The sequence below is a fragment of the Vicia villosa genome, unplaced genomic scaffold (genome assembly GCF_029867415.1).
Source record: "Vicia villosa cultivar HV-30 ecotype Madison, WI unplaced genomic scaffold, Vvil1.0 ctg.001593F_1_1, whole genome shotgun sequence".
In the NCBI taxonomy this organism is placed as follows: Eukaryota; Viridiplantae; Streptophyta; class Magnoliopsida; order Fabales; family Fabaceae; genus Vicia; species Vicia villosa.
In genome coordinates, this window is record NW_026705668.1 from 311,100 (window position 1) to 329,186 (window position 18,087).

An 18,087-nucleotide genomic window follows, 5' to 3' on the forward strand; every position below is an offset into this window, starting at 1 on the left:
AGAAGTGGGTATGCATCATAGAAGAATCCCCGCTTTCGAAAATTCGGTTACCCATGTTCTCAAAGTTTGGTTGGGTGGTGGTGGGGATATGTGTTGCATGGGTGGTCGGTAGCATTGGACGTTTGAATAATTTTGGTAAAATGGAAATTGGTCTTCTAGGGTATGGTAGTCAGATGCGTGTTGAGTGTATTTAGTGGGTTGGGTGCTACGGCGAATGAATGATTGCGTGTAAGTTGGGTTGGTTGGGGAATATTCTTTATGTTCGCCTAGGTCGGGGCTTAGGTAAGAGGTGGATGGACCCATATGGCTTTGTTGGTTGTATGATATATATTCTTGGTTTTGAGTTTGAGTATGTGCATTTATTGGTCTTGGTATTCGTCGTGGTGGCGTGGTTGGTTGCTCGTGGATCGACGACATGCATGGGTGGAGGAAGTGTGTTAGGTTTGTTGTTGGGAGATGTAAGTTTCTTTGTAATGTTGTTGTGTATTCGATGACGACGCAGCTCGAGTGTGTGGTTCAATCAAATACCTCGGGTGAGACACAAACATTTGAGGCGTGGTAACCGATCTGAACCAATACATATATTCAGTTGTGTGTCGCATTATTTGGTTCTCAGGAGCGACTAGAAATAGTAGGACATGATGTTCACATCTCTTCCACATTCGACACCATTCTTGCGCGTAAGCTTTCCAATTGGAAGCGTAAGGCCATTGGGCATCGACTCTCTTTTGAAGCCATGGGTCCAAACAAGTTGGGTTGGCCAGGATTTCCACGACGTTGAACTAAGTGATCGCAGTTTTTGCAGTCTAACTATGGAGCGAAAGTTGCATGAAATTTATGAAGGAAGAAAGTGCCAAAGCCAACAGCCATAAGGTTACCAGATTTGACCGTCATAACCATAAGTTCATTGTAAAATAGACGATTGACTACAACGAGGGGCTGACAAGACAAGAGTATAGGGTTCTACTGCGACCTCGTTGGTGCGATTGCGGAATGTTTCAAGCCTTTCATATGCCATGATCTCATGTCATTGCAACATGTGTGTATGCCCATCAAGATGCATTGTCACTTCTATCTCCCGCTTACAAATCCGATAATTTTTTCGGTGTATACAATAACGGCTTTCTAGTGGTAGCAAAACAAGGTTATTGGCCTGTGTATGAAGGAGAAACTATCTGGCACGACGACCAAATGCGAAGGAATATAAAGGGTCGTCCCAAAAGCAAGTGTATTACAACTGAAATGGAATTAACTGACAATCTAGAGATAAAGTGCAGTGTATGTCGTCAAGTCGGACACAACCGAAAAAATTATCTCAATCATGCTACGAGCTTAACAACATAGAAAAATGACGCACAACATGTAATGTATTTTTAGATCTGAACGAAACTCTTTTTCATTAATCAAGTTGGTTACAACAAATCAAAATTTACTTAACACGAAATTAAAATACATAACATCATCAAATCTAAGAAATTACAACTGTCAAAATAATTTCATCATCTCCATGCATCATCACCATTACGTTGGTGTATGTCTTAACCTCATCCCACCAACGCTGAGGTTTTCTAATCGCAAGAGAGGTTGGATGTCCGATGCCGCTGAATCCTTCTAATGACTTCGCCATCTTGAATATCCTCGTCTAACCAACGCATCAAGGACCTCTTAAGATGGCCCGTTGAATGGATGTTCTAAAATTTCATTTTAATCCAGGGTTTCACTGCCGAAAAAATAACGTGCCCATCCCTTTTGAAAATCATTTCGGAAGTCATGAATTTTTTTTGAAAGAGAATAGTAGAAAAAGAATATATGTGTGAAGAATGGTGGATGATTGGGTCCATATTTATAGAAAACGCAAAATACACCTATGTGCCACTTCACTTGGTGCATGCTCCTAATTTTCACATGCATGCGCCGAATGAGATGGCGCCACCTCACCTATGCGCCATATGAACTTGTGACACCTCTTAAAATTTGCATGCATGCGTCACCTGAGTTGGCGCATAGGTTTTGAATGTTTCTAAAACCTGGTTAGTTGCATAATTTCTTCTGAAACATGGTTATTAATGTAGTTTTTTTTTTTAAAAAGTGGTTATTGAAAAAAAATTAATAATGGAATTGAAACAAGATTGAGCATTACTGTTCCTTTTCTTTCCTGTTTAGCAAAGACTCAAAAATTTTGTGGGGCCCATTAAAAACTATTCTCTCTTCTCAACTTCTTTGCAAACCAAGCAGAAGAAATTAAATCTTTCTCTTATATTTCTCTTTTCAATGTCTCGCTCTTCGCATCTTCTACAATAAAAAACACACCCTTAGTATTTAGTCCTTCAATCGATTAATCAATTAATTTAAAGAGATAAATTTTATTGTCTACTAGCGGTGAACGAATTAAAGATAGATCAACGATTGTAACGGAGTGCCGTCAAAAACAAATTAAAAATATTTCAAAAATTGAGTTTCTTGAATAAACACAAAAAATTCTATTAGGTTTTCAGGAAAGAGAGAGAAGAGAGAAGAAAATTAGAATTGGTTATAACTGTTTTATTATTCACTTAGTTAATATGGGTTCAAAAATTACAAGTGAATAACAACAACCAATCTCTCTCAACAACCTGGGCGAACTAGTCTATTTATAAACTATTAAGCTAACTTAAATAGTTGGACTAAACAAACTGGTCCAATTCGATATGCTAACAATCCTAGCATTTCAACTACTGCATGCTTGAGCGTACTTTGACTATAGCATGCAGAACTTTGACATTCACATGGGAACAGACTTTGACAACATGCTTAATCTTTGTCGAACCTAGAAGCTACCTTTTTTGAGACTAGAGTTCGATCCAAAATCTCACAGATCTCCACCTTGGAACAAACTCTACAACATTAAGCGAACAAATTAGCTTTCTTCATGCAGATTTATCATCTACATGCAGTGGAAGAACTTGCAACTTGCCAATATCTTGGTGATTTATCATCCACACTACTTATTTCATAACTTTAGTGAAGGAAATAAACTCTATTGCTTCAGTAAAGCCATACTAAACTTGTCGAGAATCTTTTGTAGATATTTCTCTTGAGATAAGCATAAACTCTACTGCTCATTGTCTTTCCGGATGTCAATCCCAAGAATTATGGAGGTATCTCCTAGATTCTCCATATCCAACTCCTTATCGAGTTCAACCTTCACCTTCATTACATCCTCAACACTGTTTCTTGCTGTGAGACTAGCATCCACATAAAGCAACAAAATAACAACTGAATTTCCAGGTCAAAATATGAAGTGAACACAGTGGTCAACTGGCTCCTAGTGAAACCTATGTGTGCCATGAACTTGTCGAATATTCGATTCCAATGACGAGGAGATTATTTCAGGTCGTATAACGACCTATTCATCTTACACACATAATATTTCTTTCCCTTCTCGACATACCCTTCAAGTTGCTTTATCAGGACTATTTCATCTAGATCACGATACAAGAAAGCAGTCTTTGCATCCATCTGTTCAAGTTCTAGGTCGAGCTTAGCCATCGTGGCTAACAAAATTCTAATGTATCTATGCTTCACAACAGAAGTATTCCCCAATGAAGTACGCGTATTCCCCGGTGAGGTGGGTGTGTTCCTCAATCGAAGTACTCCCCAAAAGAAGTCAGGACTCCATCCCGAGAATTCCCAACAGATGTCTAATTCTGCTTTGGCACCTGTCATATAGTTGTGGTGTCGTTTTTTTACATCCCTGTTTCACTTGGGAGGACGGCACGCCGGACCCTTCACGCGAAATTTGGAAGGATAAAGGCGCCTTTGTGGGATGAATTTTATTTCAGTTCTGTAGCGCTAAAAAATACTCGAGGTGTTTATAAACTCGAAATAGAACAGAGTCGCCACCGATCTTTATTTGTTCCAAAAAGGAAAGGGAAAATGTCGAATAAAACCCAAGAATAAAAACAAATGGATAAGATGGTCATCGCAACCAAATTAGGGTTCGGGAGTCGGTTAGGCAAGGTGAAGGTATTAGCACCCCTCACCTCCATCGTACTCGATGGGACCCATTTAGTTAGTTTTATTAATGAGTGTTTGCGTAATGTTTGCGTAATGTTTGCGTAATGTTTGCGTTCTTTAGTTTATTAATCAAGAAAAGAAAAGGGGTTTTTATTTTTTATTATTGTGCTCGCCAAGACGCTTGTATCTTGTGCCTACGTATTCCCTCGTGCAATGGGAAAGTCAGAGCAATCGTAGTTCGAATAAAAAACTACGAGTTTGTTGGTTAATTTTATGAAGGATGTTTAGTGTTTGGTTCGAAGGATCAAAGGTATTCAAGAGGTGTGCACCCCTTGTCACTCGATCACTTTGATTTAATTAGGGAAGAATTTTAATATTTTGATTCAAAGGATCAAAGGTATTCAAGAGGTGTGCACCCCTTGTCACTCGATCCCTTCAATTTAATTAAGGAAGAATTTTAATATTTGATTCAAAGGATCAAAGGTATTCAAGAGGTGTGCACCCCTTGTCACTTAATCACTTTGATTTAATTAAGAAAGAATTTTAATATTTGATTCAAAGGATCAAAGGTATTCAAGAGGTGTGCACCCCTTGTCACTCGATCACTTCGATTTAATTAAGGAAGAATTTTAATATTTGATTCAAAGGATCAAAGGTATTCAAGAGGTGTGCACCCCTTGTCACTTAATCACTTTGATTTAATTAAGGAAGAATTTTAATATTTGATTCAAAGGATCAAAGGTATTCAAGAGGTGTGCACCCCTTGTCACCTAATCACTTTGATTTAATTAAGAAAGGATTTTTTAAGTTTTGATTCGAAGGATCAAAGGTATTCAAGAGGTGTGCACCCCTTGTCACTTAATCACTTTGATTTAATTAAGAAATTTTTAATATTTGATTCAAAGGATCAAAGGTATTCAAGAGGTGTGCACCCCTTGTCACTTAATCACTCTGATATAGTTAAAAAAAAAATATTAACAACTTGACGTTGGATCAAGCGTTTTAGGGTTTATGAAATGGGTCCAATCGCACTTGGGCGGAAAAGACAAGTTTTTGGAATGAGATTCGCACTTGGGTGAAAAATGAAATAGTGAGTTTGAATTGTTTTTTGAAGTTTTTGTGAGAAGGTTCAAAAATGGACCCGACATTGGATCGGGTGTTTCATTTAAATGAAAATTGTTTATGAGATTTTGATTATAATAACAATTCTAAGCAAACAAAATAAATTAAAAAAAAAGTGAAAAAATGTTAAATATGGGCTTTATTTCGTGGCCTAACAAACCATGGTTTGTAGTGCCGGGGGGTATGTTAGTGAAATAGGTTATATTGAGACCAAGATGGACCCAGGAACTAATTTGGCCCAAACCGAATTTGGATTAATCTAACCCTAAAATCCTAAATGCAGAAAGAACCGCAGCTGTCCAGACTCTCACTCTCGTTGTTATCATCAATGAAGAAATTGAAAGAACAACATCATGAAACTCTCACGTTTCTCACGATCTCTATCGATCTCTTAGCTCTCTATCTTTCTCGATTCGTTCAACTATGGCTACAACAGCAACAATCGAAACCAACATATATCCCTCTCATTCTCGTATCTATGGCTGAACAACGAAACAACAACAACAGAACAATAACTCGCCTCTCCTCTCTCACCGAACACACAGAAAACAAACATTCAATCGAACCTCCGCCCAAATCCGAACCTCAAATCGAGTACTATTGCCATCTGTCTCGAACAACATGAAATTCATATTTTCCTCCCCATGGACGAAGACGAGCCAACTCGGTTCTCAACAAAAATATCAATCGATTCTTACTATTGGTCTCAAAGGTAAGGACAATAATTTGATTCTTCCTATTACTCTCTGCTATTAAGTCATTAACTATGTTAGAGTTGATTAATTCTTAAATAGGTTATTGGTTTTAATTTCAAGCGTTTCTTTTTATATGGCCTAACCGTTTATTACCGATGCAGAGAAGATATAAAATATACAACAACATTCCATACCAACTAAACACATCAACTCTGTAGCATAGGATCACCTCAGCACCATGGGTTCAGCTTAGAGGAGCTTTCCACTTGGGCTTTTCATTGGTGATTTGGATTAATTTTAAATATAGCACAAAAACGGAATCGAGATACACATTCAGAAGCAAATAAATGGATTATTCAGATACAAAGCATCATTAACACTTCAGAGTTTATACACAGGTTTGAAAAGGTACCTTCAGCCTTTGAATAGGAGTAGCTTTCTTTGGATCTTTCTGTCAAAAGCCTTCTTGTTGAGACTGAACTAGGACCAAGTGTTTGAACTTGTATGCAGGGAGGGGTTTAGCTCAAATATCTCAGAGTTCAATGTGAAACTCTGAGTATTTCTTTGTGTGTTTTCTGAGCTTTTTGTGGTAGGTTAGTTTTTTGTGGAAGTGAAGATGGAGGCTGCCGAATGGGATCCCTATTCTTAATGAAACAGTCAAATATATAGTGCTTAGGTTTGGGGATAATTCTAGGGTTGGATGGATGTTTGTTCAGGTTTGGAGACAAATCTGGAAAAAATGCAGTACTCCTTCAAAAAGCAGTGTTTTGCTTTTTGCCATTTTCATGCTATTTGTCTGATTCTCCCCATGTGCTTTTGCTTCCCCTTCATGAAATTTGAATTTTCTTTGCAAATTCTGGTACAGCAGCGTGGCAAGGACATTACAACAGACTTGTTTTTGTTGTTTTTTTTTATGGGCAGCAAAGTCTTGGATAGGTTATGAACCTTGGGCCTTGCAAATTTGTTTGAGACTATTTGTTGCTGTTTATTTGGAACCTCTTCTTTGCTAATTCCCTTTGTGAACCAACACAAGTTTTGTGATTTGCAATAGGAAACTTTTAGGCCCATGATTAATTATAAAATTGTATGAGGCCTTTTGTTGATTGAAAACAAATCCCTTGACAAAATTCTGATTCCTTCATCAAACCCTAATGATGAACTTGTGCATCCTCTTGGAAATTCTTGTTCATGTTCATATTTTTGTGGATTCTAACCATTTCTTTCTCTTGTTTCATGTGCAATGGCATTGGTGGTAAAGCAACAAGAAGTTTGAATGAAGATTGAAAATTGGGAACTTCAAAAGAAGAAGATTGGAGACAAAAATAGAATTTAGCTTTGTGTAACTTTCATGTTTGTAATAATTTGTTTTTGTAATGAAATTCGAACCATAAATGTAGTGAACTTTTGGAATGAATTGAATGATCTTTGTACTTGAATTTAAATGACGTCTTGATTATTATGAATGAATGATAAAATTTGCATCCGATTAAATCGTTTCAAAACCAAACAACATAATCTTTGAATTCAAAATGAATCGAGACAAGATTACTTCACCTTACAAATTAATGGTTAACTTCAACGCATTAAGAACTTGCATGAATATTTCCACTAATGAATCTAAATTCAAATCAATCCCTAGATCTAATCCAAACAAGCATGTCAAACAAATAGCACACCGCCATTTTATGTTCAACATTTGCACCATGGTTCAACAATAATTGCAACATCTTGAGGAAGCCACGAAAAATGAGAACACATAATTCAACTGTCATCAATTAGAAAACTTGTTATGCTCTAGCAACACAGGGAAATAAACTTTAATCTCTCGGCTCATTGTATAGAGATAAAAATAGGTGAACTAATCTTTATTTGATAAGAACACCAATAAAAACCCTAAACCGCACAAATGTCATTTATTTGAAATCATATCTTAGTGAATAAATGAATGATATGCAAGTGGTCTAACAGCACAAAATGTATGGGTCAAAAATTGGGGTATGACAGATGCCCCTATTTAAGTATCTTCAAGCCGGAGATATGATGATTGAAATCTTCGTCTCGACGTGATTGAAGGGACTTAAATATAAGAATACACAATTTTTTGGCCCTGCAAAGGTGTATATGATATGATATGCATGATGAAAACTAATGGAATAAGATGTCACAAGAGGCAAACTACCACTTGGGAAACCAAGTAAAGGACAAAGGAATTCCATGAGGGAATATTGACCAAACAAACCAATTGGAGAAAAGATTGCAACAAAAGGATGTCCAAGTCCGCTAGGGAATGGAATCTAACTCCGCTGGAGAAGAGATTACAAATCTACAGGGGAAAAATAACACACTAGTAGAGAAACGAAGGATATACTAACGTGCATTGAAGGTGAACTACCAACTTTTACTGATGGTAAAGAAATTTGAAAATGCATGGGTGCTTTCATCTGAACACCAACTTTCACTGAAGGCACAGGAATCTTCATCTGGTCATCGACTTTCGTTTGAGGATGCAGGGATCTTGTCATCTGGACATCGACTTTTTACTTGAAGATGCAGGAATCTGGTCATCTGAATACTAACTTTTACTGAAGGCACAGGAATCTTCGTCTGGACATCGACTTTTTACTTGAAGATGCAGGAATCTGGTCATCTGAATACCAACTTTTACTGAAGGCACAGGAATCTTCGTCTGGACATCGACTTTTTACTTGAAGATGCAGGAATCTGGTCATCTGAATACCAACTTTTACTGAAGGCACAGAAATTTTCGTCTGGACATCGACTTTTTACTTGAAGATGCAGGAATCTGGTCATCTGGATACCAACTTTTACTGAAGGTACAGGAATCTTCATCTGGACATCGACTTTTTACTTGACGATGCAGGGATTTGGTCATCTGGATACCAACTTTTACTGAAGGTACAGGAATCTTCATCTGGACATCGACTTTTTACTTGACGATGCAGGGATCTGGTCATCTGGATACCAACTTTTACTGAAGGCACAGGAATCTTCATCTGGACATCGACCTTTTACTTGAAGATGCAGGAATCTTGTCATCTGGATACCAACTTTTACTGAAGGCACAGGAATCTTCATCTGGACATCGACCTTTTACTTGACGATGCAGGAATCTTGTCATCTGGATACCAACTTTTACTGAAGGCACAGGAATCTTCATCTGGACATCGACCTTTTACTTGACGATGCAGGGATCTCTTCATTAAAGGTGTAAAATAAGTACACTCTTGATCCAAATTTCATTGATATGAGAGGTCAAAAATCAATTCAGGAATGAGTTGGAGAAAAAAGGTCAACAAGGACTCTTCCTCACGAGGAATAAACTCATGTAAGGATTTATCCTATCCACAATGGAAAGGAAAGCTAAAGCAAACACTCCCATGAGGGATAAACTCAGTGGGGAATTTAGAAAGGACACACACTTTCCTGCTTAGGGCTGACACTCTATTGGAGAGAGAGAATACACTACTTGGTGATAAACACGACCAAAATGGACTTAGGATCATTAGGAAATGCAAATATGCATGGAAGGTGTGAGTATGAATGTATGAATGTCATGAATATGCTGACAGAACGAACCAAAGACAGATATACTAGCACGACCAAAATTTCATAGCACACGTCAAGTACTCGGCAAGCCTTATTGGGGATGACAAAGATCACTGATGGAGCAAGATTTTACTATAACGTTTGAATCTCTTGGTGGGCAAGTAACACACTTTGGGAGCAATAGGAACATAATCATAAACTCCGCCTCGAAAGAGTGGGGGTCATTCAAATCCTGTGTTCACTTGGGGAATCATAAACCACACGTCCAAAGACCACCACATGCAAATATTCGTAAATCATGCAACAATGACAACCTCTCTTGAGCGGCCGCTCAGCCATGTACCTGGATATTAAACCATCCTTGAAGTGATTTGTTAACACCCCCTTTTGTGTTCACAAACCCAAGGAAAACCTCTTCATTATTATTTTGAAAAAAACAAGTTTATTATTAAAACATAGGTTTCAAATACATATCATCAAAAATAAACGAAATTTTGCATGAAATGGAAATAAATGGGAATAACAAACAATTGGGCAAAGGCTCAAATTTTATTTAAAAGAATGGTAGTCCACAAAAGGCATGACTCCATAGATCGTTACAAAGCTTGGAAAATGGTATAAATTGGAAAAGACTACATTGAAATACGATGATCACTATTTTCCCTAACAACTTTGAATTCCATCCGTGCTCTCACTTTAGTCGAAATCATATTTGATGAGGGATCCTTGGTCGCTTTCAAGTGATCGAATCTGGTTAAATGCAGTTACTTGCCATAATCCTTAACTTTTGCGTAGATCGCCCTTTTAGGTTTTCAATCTACCAGGATGACTATTTTCTATTTTATGTCTCTAATTTTTGCCTGGACCGCCCTTTCGGGTTTTCAGTCCACCGAGACGCTCATTTTTGCCTAAGTCGCCCTTTCAGGTTTTCAACTTAGCGAGCTGTTCTTTTATTTTTTAGGCGAAGTATTTCTTGACTGCATCAGCATTCATAGGTCGTGGGAGCTCCTCACCATCCATGGTTGCTAGGATCATGGCGCCTCCAGAAAAAGCCTTCTTAACAACATATGGACCTTCGTAATTTGGCGCCCACTTGCCCCTAGGGTCAGGTTGAAAGGACAAAACCTTCTTGAGTACCAGATCACCTTCTCTAAACTCTCGAGGTTTAACCTTCTTGTCAAATGCCTTTTTTAGTCTCTTCTGATATAGCTGGCCGTGACATAGGGCTGTCAATCTCTTTTCCTCAATTAGATTCAGCTGATCAAACCTGTTTTGACACCATTCAGCCTCAGTCAACTTGGCTTCCATCAAGACTCTCATTGACGGGATCTCTACTTCTACTGGGAGTACTGCTTCCATCCCATAGACCAAAGAGAAAGGAGTTGCCCCTGTTGAAGTTCGGACAGACGTACGGTATCCATGTAAGGCAAAAGGAAGCATCTCATGCCAATCCTTATATGTAACCACCATTTTTTGCAAGATCTTCTTAATATTTTTATTAGCAGCTTCAACAGCACCATTCATCTTAGGTCTGTATGGAGAAGAGTTGTGATGCTCGATCTTGAAGCTTTCACTGAGTTCTCTCATCATATTATTGTTCAAGTTAGAGCCATTATCGGTGATGATCTTATTCGGAACACCATATCTGCAGATGATTTGGTTTTTGATGAACTTGACAACTACTTGTTTGGTCACATTGGCGTATGAAGCCGCTTCAACCCATTTGGTGAAGTAATCAATGGCGACCAATATAAAACGATGACCATTCGAAGCTTTGGGTTGAATCATGCCAATCATATCAATTCCCCACATAGAGAATGGCCATGGGGAAGAAATGATGTTGAGCAAAGTTGGGGGCACGTGTATCTTATCAGCATAAATTTGACATTTGTGGCATTTCTTCACAAACTGAAAACAATCAGACTCCATTGTCAACCAATAATAGCCTGCCCGAAGCATCTTCTTAGCCATGGAATGACCATTGGCATGCGTACCAAAAGAACCTTCGTGAACTTCTTTCATTAACATGTTTGCCTCGTGTTTATCCACGCATCTGAGCAAGACCATGTCATAATTCCTTTTGTACAAAACATCCCCATTGAGGAAAAAGTTGAATGCTAATCTCCTTAAAGTCTTCTTGTCTTTACTTGATGCCTCAGGTGGGTATTCATGATCTTTGAGGAAACACTTTATATCATGATACCATGGTTTGCTATCTATCTCAATTTCCGTTGTGAAGACATGGGCAGGCCTATCGAGGCGTCTAATTGTGATGCGAGGCACTTCATTATGGGCGTTCACTTTGTACATGGAAGACAAGGTGGCCAGAGCATCTGCCATCTGGTTTTCGTCTCTAGGTATATGATGAAAAGTAACTTTGTCGAAGAACGGTAGCAAACGTCTAGCATAGTCTCTGTATGGGATCAACCCCGGATGACGAGTTTCCCATTCACCTTTAATCTGATTGATTACCAATGACGAATCTCCATACACGTCGAGAATTTTAATTCTCAAGTCAATAGCTTCTTCAAGACCCATGATACAAGCCTCGTACTCTGCTATATTGTTCGTGCACTCAAAACAAATTCTAGCGGTAAATGGAACATGAGAACCATGGGGAGTAATGATGACTGCCCCAACTCCATGGCCAAAAGAATTAGAAGCTCCGTCAAATACCAAACCCCACCGAGATCTAGGTTCAGGTCCCTCCTCAGGGCCGGGCTCTTCACAATCTTTCATCCTCAGATACATGACATCTTCGTCGGGGAAATCAAATTTAACTGTTTGATAATCTTCAATAGGCTGGTGAGCCAAGTGATCCGCTAAGATGCTTCCCTTGATAGCTTTCTGCGCACGGTACTCTATGTCATATTCAGACAGTAACATCTGCCAGCGAGCAATCCTTCCTGTTAAAGCGGGCTTTTCAAAGATATACTTGATCGGATCCATTTTGGATATTAACCAGGTGGTATGATTCAGCATATATTGACGGAGACGCTTTGCTGCCCAAGCCAAAGCGCAACAGGTCTTCTCAAGTAACGTATAGCGGGATTCACAATCAGTAAACTTCTTGCTCAAATAATAGATGGCGTGTTCTTTCCTTCCAGTATCATCTTGTTGTCCAAGGACACAACCCATAGACTCTTCCAAAACAGTTAGGTACATGATTAGGGGTCTACCCTCCACTGGTGGGATCAAGATAGGAGGCTCAAGTAAATACTCTTTGATACTGTCAAAAGCTTTCTGGCAATCATCATTCCATACAATGCTCTGATCTTTCCGAAGCAACTTGAAGATTGGCCCACATGTGGCAGTCATGTGAGATATAAACCTGGAGATGTAGTTCAAACGCCCAAGGAAACCTCTGACTTGTTTCTCAGTTCTCGGTGCGGGCATGTCACGGATAGCTCTAACTTTGTCCGGATCGACCTCAATGCCCTTCTGGCTGACAATGAAACCCAACAGCTTTCCAGATCTAACACCAAAAGTGCATTTGTTTGGGTTCAAGCGGAGCTTGTATTTTCTCAAACGCTCAAACAACTTCAATAAGTATACCACGTGATCTTCTTCGGTGTTAGACTTGGCAATCATATCATCAACATAAACTTCAATCTCTTTATGCATCATATCATGGAAGAGGGTTGTCATGGCTCTTTGGTAAGTAGCACCGGCGTTCTTCAAACCGAAAGGCATCACTCTATAGCAGAACGTACCCCAAGGTGTAATAAATGCAGTCTTTTCCATGTCCTCAGGTGCCATCTTGATCTGGTTGTAACCAGAGAAACCATCCATGAAGGAGAAAACATTGTACTTAGCCGTACTATCTACCAGTATATCAATGTGGGGCAAAGGGAAATCATCTTTAGGGCTGGCTTTGTTCAAATCTCGATAATCAACACACATTCGAACCTTGCCACCCTTCTTAGGAACAGGTACTATGTTGGCTAACCATTGAGGGTATTCTGATGTAACAAGGAAACCTGCGTCAATCTGCTTTTGAACTTCCTCTTTGATTAACACTGCCATGTTCGGGTGAGTTCTTCTCAATTTCTGTTTAACTGGTGGACACTCCGGCTTCAACGGCAAGCGATGTTCCACAATATCTGTGTCTAACCCTGGCATATCTTGATAAGACCAGGCGAAAACATCAGCGTACTCTCTCAACAACTCTATCAATCCTTTCTTGACGTCTTCAGCGAGCAGTGCCCCAATCTTAACTTCTTTCTTGTCTTCTTCAGAACCCAAATTAATCACTTCTATTGGTTCTTCGTGAGGTTGAATGGTCCTCTGTTCTTGTTCAAGCAAACGGGAGATCTCATCAGGAATTTCTTCAATACTTTCTTCTTCAGCTTCGAACACAGGGAAATCAAAGTTGGGAGAGGGCATAGGGTCATAATTTTCAATGGGTTGATCATGGATTAATCTGCACATATGATTTATGCTTGATTTTAGAAACTGATAAATGCGAGAATTTTATGCAGATATTGAAAGTGATTATTTTCTCTCTTTTTTTTTTTTTTTTTTTTCCAGGTTTTTTAGGTTACCATTTTCCAGAAAAGCGAAAAGTAAAAATAAAATATAGGAAACAAAATAACATTTTTATTGATGATATCAAAAATTTGAAACAAAGCCCGACACACATTCTCTTTTGCCTTGGGCAGAGCAAAAGGAGTTATTTTAATGAAGCCCTAACGTAGCATATTCTTCCGCCTTGGGCAGAGCAGAAGGGTTTTCAAAATAAACAACAACAAAAGGCATTACTTAGAAATGTGAACCACTGACGGGACATCAACAACACTCCAATTCTGGCAAGCTACTCCACGCACCACGAAGCTTGACGAATCCTCTTCAGAATCATTTTCAATAACAGCATCTACTTCAGGAGGTGTAGGGTGATCAAAACCTCCACTGTGAAATATCTCTTGCATCGGGCGGGTAACAGTGTCTTGCTTACTATATCTTGCAGATGTAGGAGAAAAACCAAGACCTTCACGAAACTTGTTATCGGGCAGACTCAAAACTTGACCCCAACCCACAGCGGAACCATCTTGAACCACTTGGCGTGCATCTTTCAAAGAAGAGATAGATGTCCCATTCTTTTCAACATCCTTTCCAGCCACAGAAAGTGCTTGGAATTGAGTTCCAACGGCTTCACCAGCGTCAATGTAGGAAAATGACGAAAGATGACTGACCACTAATGCCTGCTCTCCATCCACTGTAACCAACTTTCCATTGCTTACGAACTTCAATTTCTGATGGAGTGTGGAGGTAACTGCCCCTGCCTCGTGGATCCATGGGCGGCCCAATAGGCAGCTATACGCAGCATGGATATCCATTACCTGGAATTTGATTTGAAAGGTATGCGGGCCGATCTTCATTGGAAGGTCCACTTCTCCAATAACACTCTTTCTTGACCCATCAAAAGCCTTGACAATAACCCCACTGTATCTCATTGGAGCACCTTGATACGAAAGCCTAGATAAAGTGGATTTGGGCATAACGTTCAAAGACGAACCAGTGTCTACCAATACATTAGACAGAGCATCTGACTGGCAGTTCATTGAAATGTGCAACGCCAAGTTATGGTTTCTGCCTTCTCCAGGAAGCTCTTCATCACTGAAACTCAGGTTATTGCATGCAGTTATATTTCCCACAATCCCACCAAATTGGTCGATCGTCACGTCATGGTCGACAAAGGCTTGATCCAAAATCCTCATCAAGGCTTCCCTATGCACAGGGGAACATGCCAGCAAAGAGAGCACGGAAATCTTAGAAGGAGTTTGCAATAGTTGATCGACAACCTTGTATTCGCTCTTCTTGATCAACTTCAGAATCTCGTCATCACTTGTATCAGCGTTTGTCCCACTAGACTGCCCTTCAACAAAACTTGGTTCAACACCCACAATTGGATTTCTCACTAGCACTTGTTCACCAACAGGGATTTCGACCCTTTTCTGAGGCGATGGTGCAAACACGCGTCCACTTCTCGTCACTCTGCTCACACCAGCAATACTATCAACAGAAGGCACATTGGGTACTGGAACTTCTCTTCCCTCCTCGAGCATAGTGGCATTGTACTTGTAGGGTATTGCTTTGTCTGAAGTGTAAGGAATCGGACCAGATGGATAAATCACCAAAGGAGAAACAGGGAAATTCTGGCTATCATAAATCATCTCCATGGGCTCAGGCATATTAAAATGAGGGGTCACAACATTGACATCATCATCCTCATTTCTGTCGTAAGTAATGGTTATGAGCCTTTGATCCAACAGCCTTTGCAAGTCTCTTCTCACAGTAAGACATCCACGTGAATTTCTGGAACAGATTGTACATGCGGCGTGATCATGTTGAAAATAAGCAAGTCTGCATAAGCCAGTATGCATCCTGACCAATGATCCCCTAATATAACGAATGTTGAAGACCTGGTATCTCCCAGGACATCCGTACACCATATTCACAGAAGCCGCTCCATGTTGAGGCAAAGGGTTAGCTTGAACATTTGGATTGACATCTTTGAAAGTCAGCATACCACTTTTGACCAACTTCTGCACTTCCAACTTTAATTGATAACATCTTTCTGTGCTATGACCAGGGGCACCTTGGTGGAAAGCACAGAAGTCATCGGCCTTGTACCACCATGGGATGTTTTCTGGGACAGGTGGAGGGGCCCTAGTCTGCACGAGGTTCTTTTTTATGAGAGCAGGAAGCAACTCAGTATAAGTCATGGGTATCGGATCAAACTCTGTCCTTCTTTGCGCTCTATTCTGCTGATTATTATGTGGTTGACGAGTCTGCTGCTGAGGTTGTTGTGCATTTTGCTGAGGAAATTGAGGTTGGTAAGCTAAAGCCATTGGAGCTGAATTGGACACAGCTGCGACATGTTGTGACCGATAGTTGTTCCTTCTTCCAGGCATCCTGTATGATACAGCACTAACTTCTTGTTCCTTCTTCTTGAAAAAACCGCCCCCAAACTTTTTGACACCACTAGGACTTCCTTCCTTGGCTAATCTTCCTTCGCGAACACCTTCCTCAAGTCGCATTCCCATATTCACCATCTCAGTAAAGTCTGTTGGGGCACTCGCAACCATCCTCTCGTAATAAAACGAGCCAAGAGTCTTCAAGAAAACTTTTGTCATTTCTTTTTCCTCCATGGGGGGAGAAATTTGGGCGGCAACTTCACGCCATCTTTGTGCATATTCTTTGAAAGATTCTCTCTCTTTCTGTGCCATGGCACGAAGTTGATCTCTATCAGGAGCCATGTCAATATTATACTTGTATTGTCGGACAAACGCTTCTACAAGGTCATCAAAAGAACTGATATGGGAACCATCCAATCCCATGTACCATTTTAAAGCGGCACCAGTTAAGCTATCTTGAAAGTAATGGATCAACAATTTGTCATCATCAGTGTGAGTAGCCATCTTTCTACAGTACATAGTCAAATGACTCTGAGGACACGAATTCCCTTTATATTTCTCGAAATCAGGCACCTTGAATTTGGCTGGAATTCGTACGTTCGGCACAAGACACATATCATAAGCATTCTTTCCAAATGAATTTTTTCCTTTGAGTGCCTTGATCTCCTTTCGCATCTCTTGGAACTGATCTTGGAAATCACCATGGACTCCATTTCTTTCACTTGGGTCGGCATGGTAAATAGCTTCCTCAGTTTGTGGCACAGTGTGTACCAGAGTTGGGGTCATAGTCATTACAGGGGTAAATCTAGCAGCTCCAGGGATAGGTGGGGTGAAGACCATCGTGGGAATGGCTTGAGTGGCTCCAGGAACAAAATGAGTCCCATTCATTGTAGCAGTGGTTTGAATAGCTCCACTGGTATGCTGATATCCTTCGGGTGTAAAGCCGTGAGACATGCCCCAAGGGAAACCATTGGTCGTTTGATAAAAGGAATGACCAGTGTTTTGAGCCATGGCAATGGTAGTAGTGAGAATTTCCGAAATCACAGTGGTTTGTTCTCCAGTCTGAGCTTGAGTATTCTGAGCAGCCATCAGGGTTTCTACCAAAGCAGTTAATCTTTCTACCCCTGCGCGGAGAGTAGTTACTTCATCGCGAAGTTCATGATTTTCTTGCTCAAGGTCTTCCATCTTCCTCTTGTAACTGGCTCGAGTGTTATAATGATGCGGCAGCTTGACCTTCGGGAGGACAAACGAAAGAGATAAGACTAAAGAGGTAAAAACGATGATGCAAAATGATGTGCATGTGCGATAATTGTTATGCTTACTTTTTTGCTTTCAGGGAAATTTATTAATTTTAACGAATTTGCAAGCGTTTAGGAAGATAAGTCTAATCAAACAAAATAAACTTCATTCATTCAAATTTCAAAGTCAATCATAACGAGCAAGGTCGAAAAGGCAAAGTATCGAGTACAACCAAAATCTTGCCTAAAACACAAATTTGAAATGAATACATAACAGAACAATAATAAATGCTCAAGTTGGCTTTCCCCTATGTGGCCTAAGTGCCTTCATCTCAGCCTTGAACCTTGCCACCATATCTTCGCAGAGGCAAACAAAATAGTGCACAGCGCGGGGAGTATTATCTTCTTCCATGTCATCTCTGGCTAACTCTAGCCTCCAAGGAATGTCCACAATCAGTCGGTTACAAAACTCTACTAGATCACAAAACCTCTCATGACGCCTTTTACTTTCAGATTCCAACATCTCAATGGTATCTTCACGCTCGTGAATCT

The 18,087-nt window shown here is 39.8% G+C and overlaps 1 protein-coding gene across 1 annotated transcript; it reads right to left on the reverse strand.

Annotated features, from left to right (window-relative positions):
- Positions 1-14,137: 14,137 nt before the first annotated feature.
- On the reverse strand, positions 14,138-17,482 carry LOC131635921 (uncharacterized). The gene has a single exon (XM_058906559.1). The coding sequence runs from the start codon at positions 17,480-17,482 to the stop codon at positions 14,138-14,140; it is 3,345 nt and encodes a 1,114-aa protein (XP_058762542.1).
- Positions 17,483-18,087: the final 605 nt, after the last annotated feature.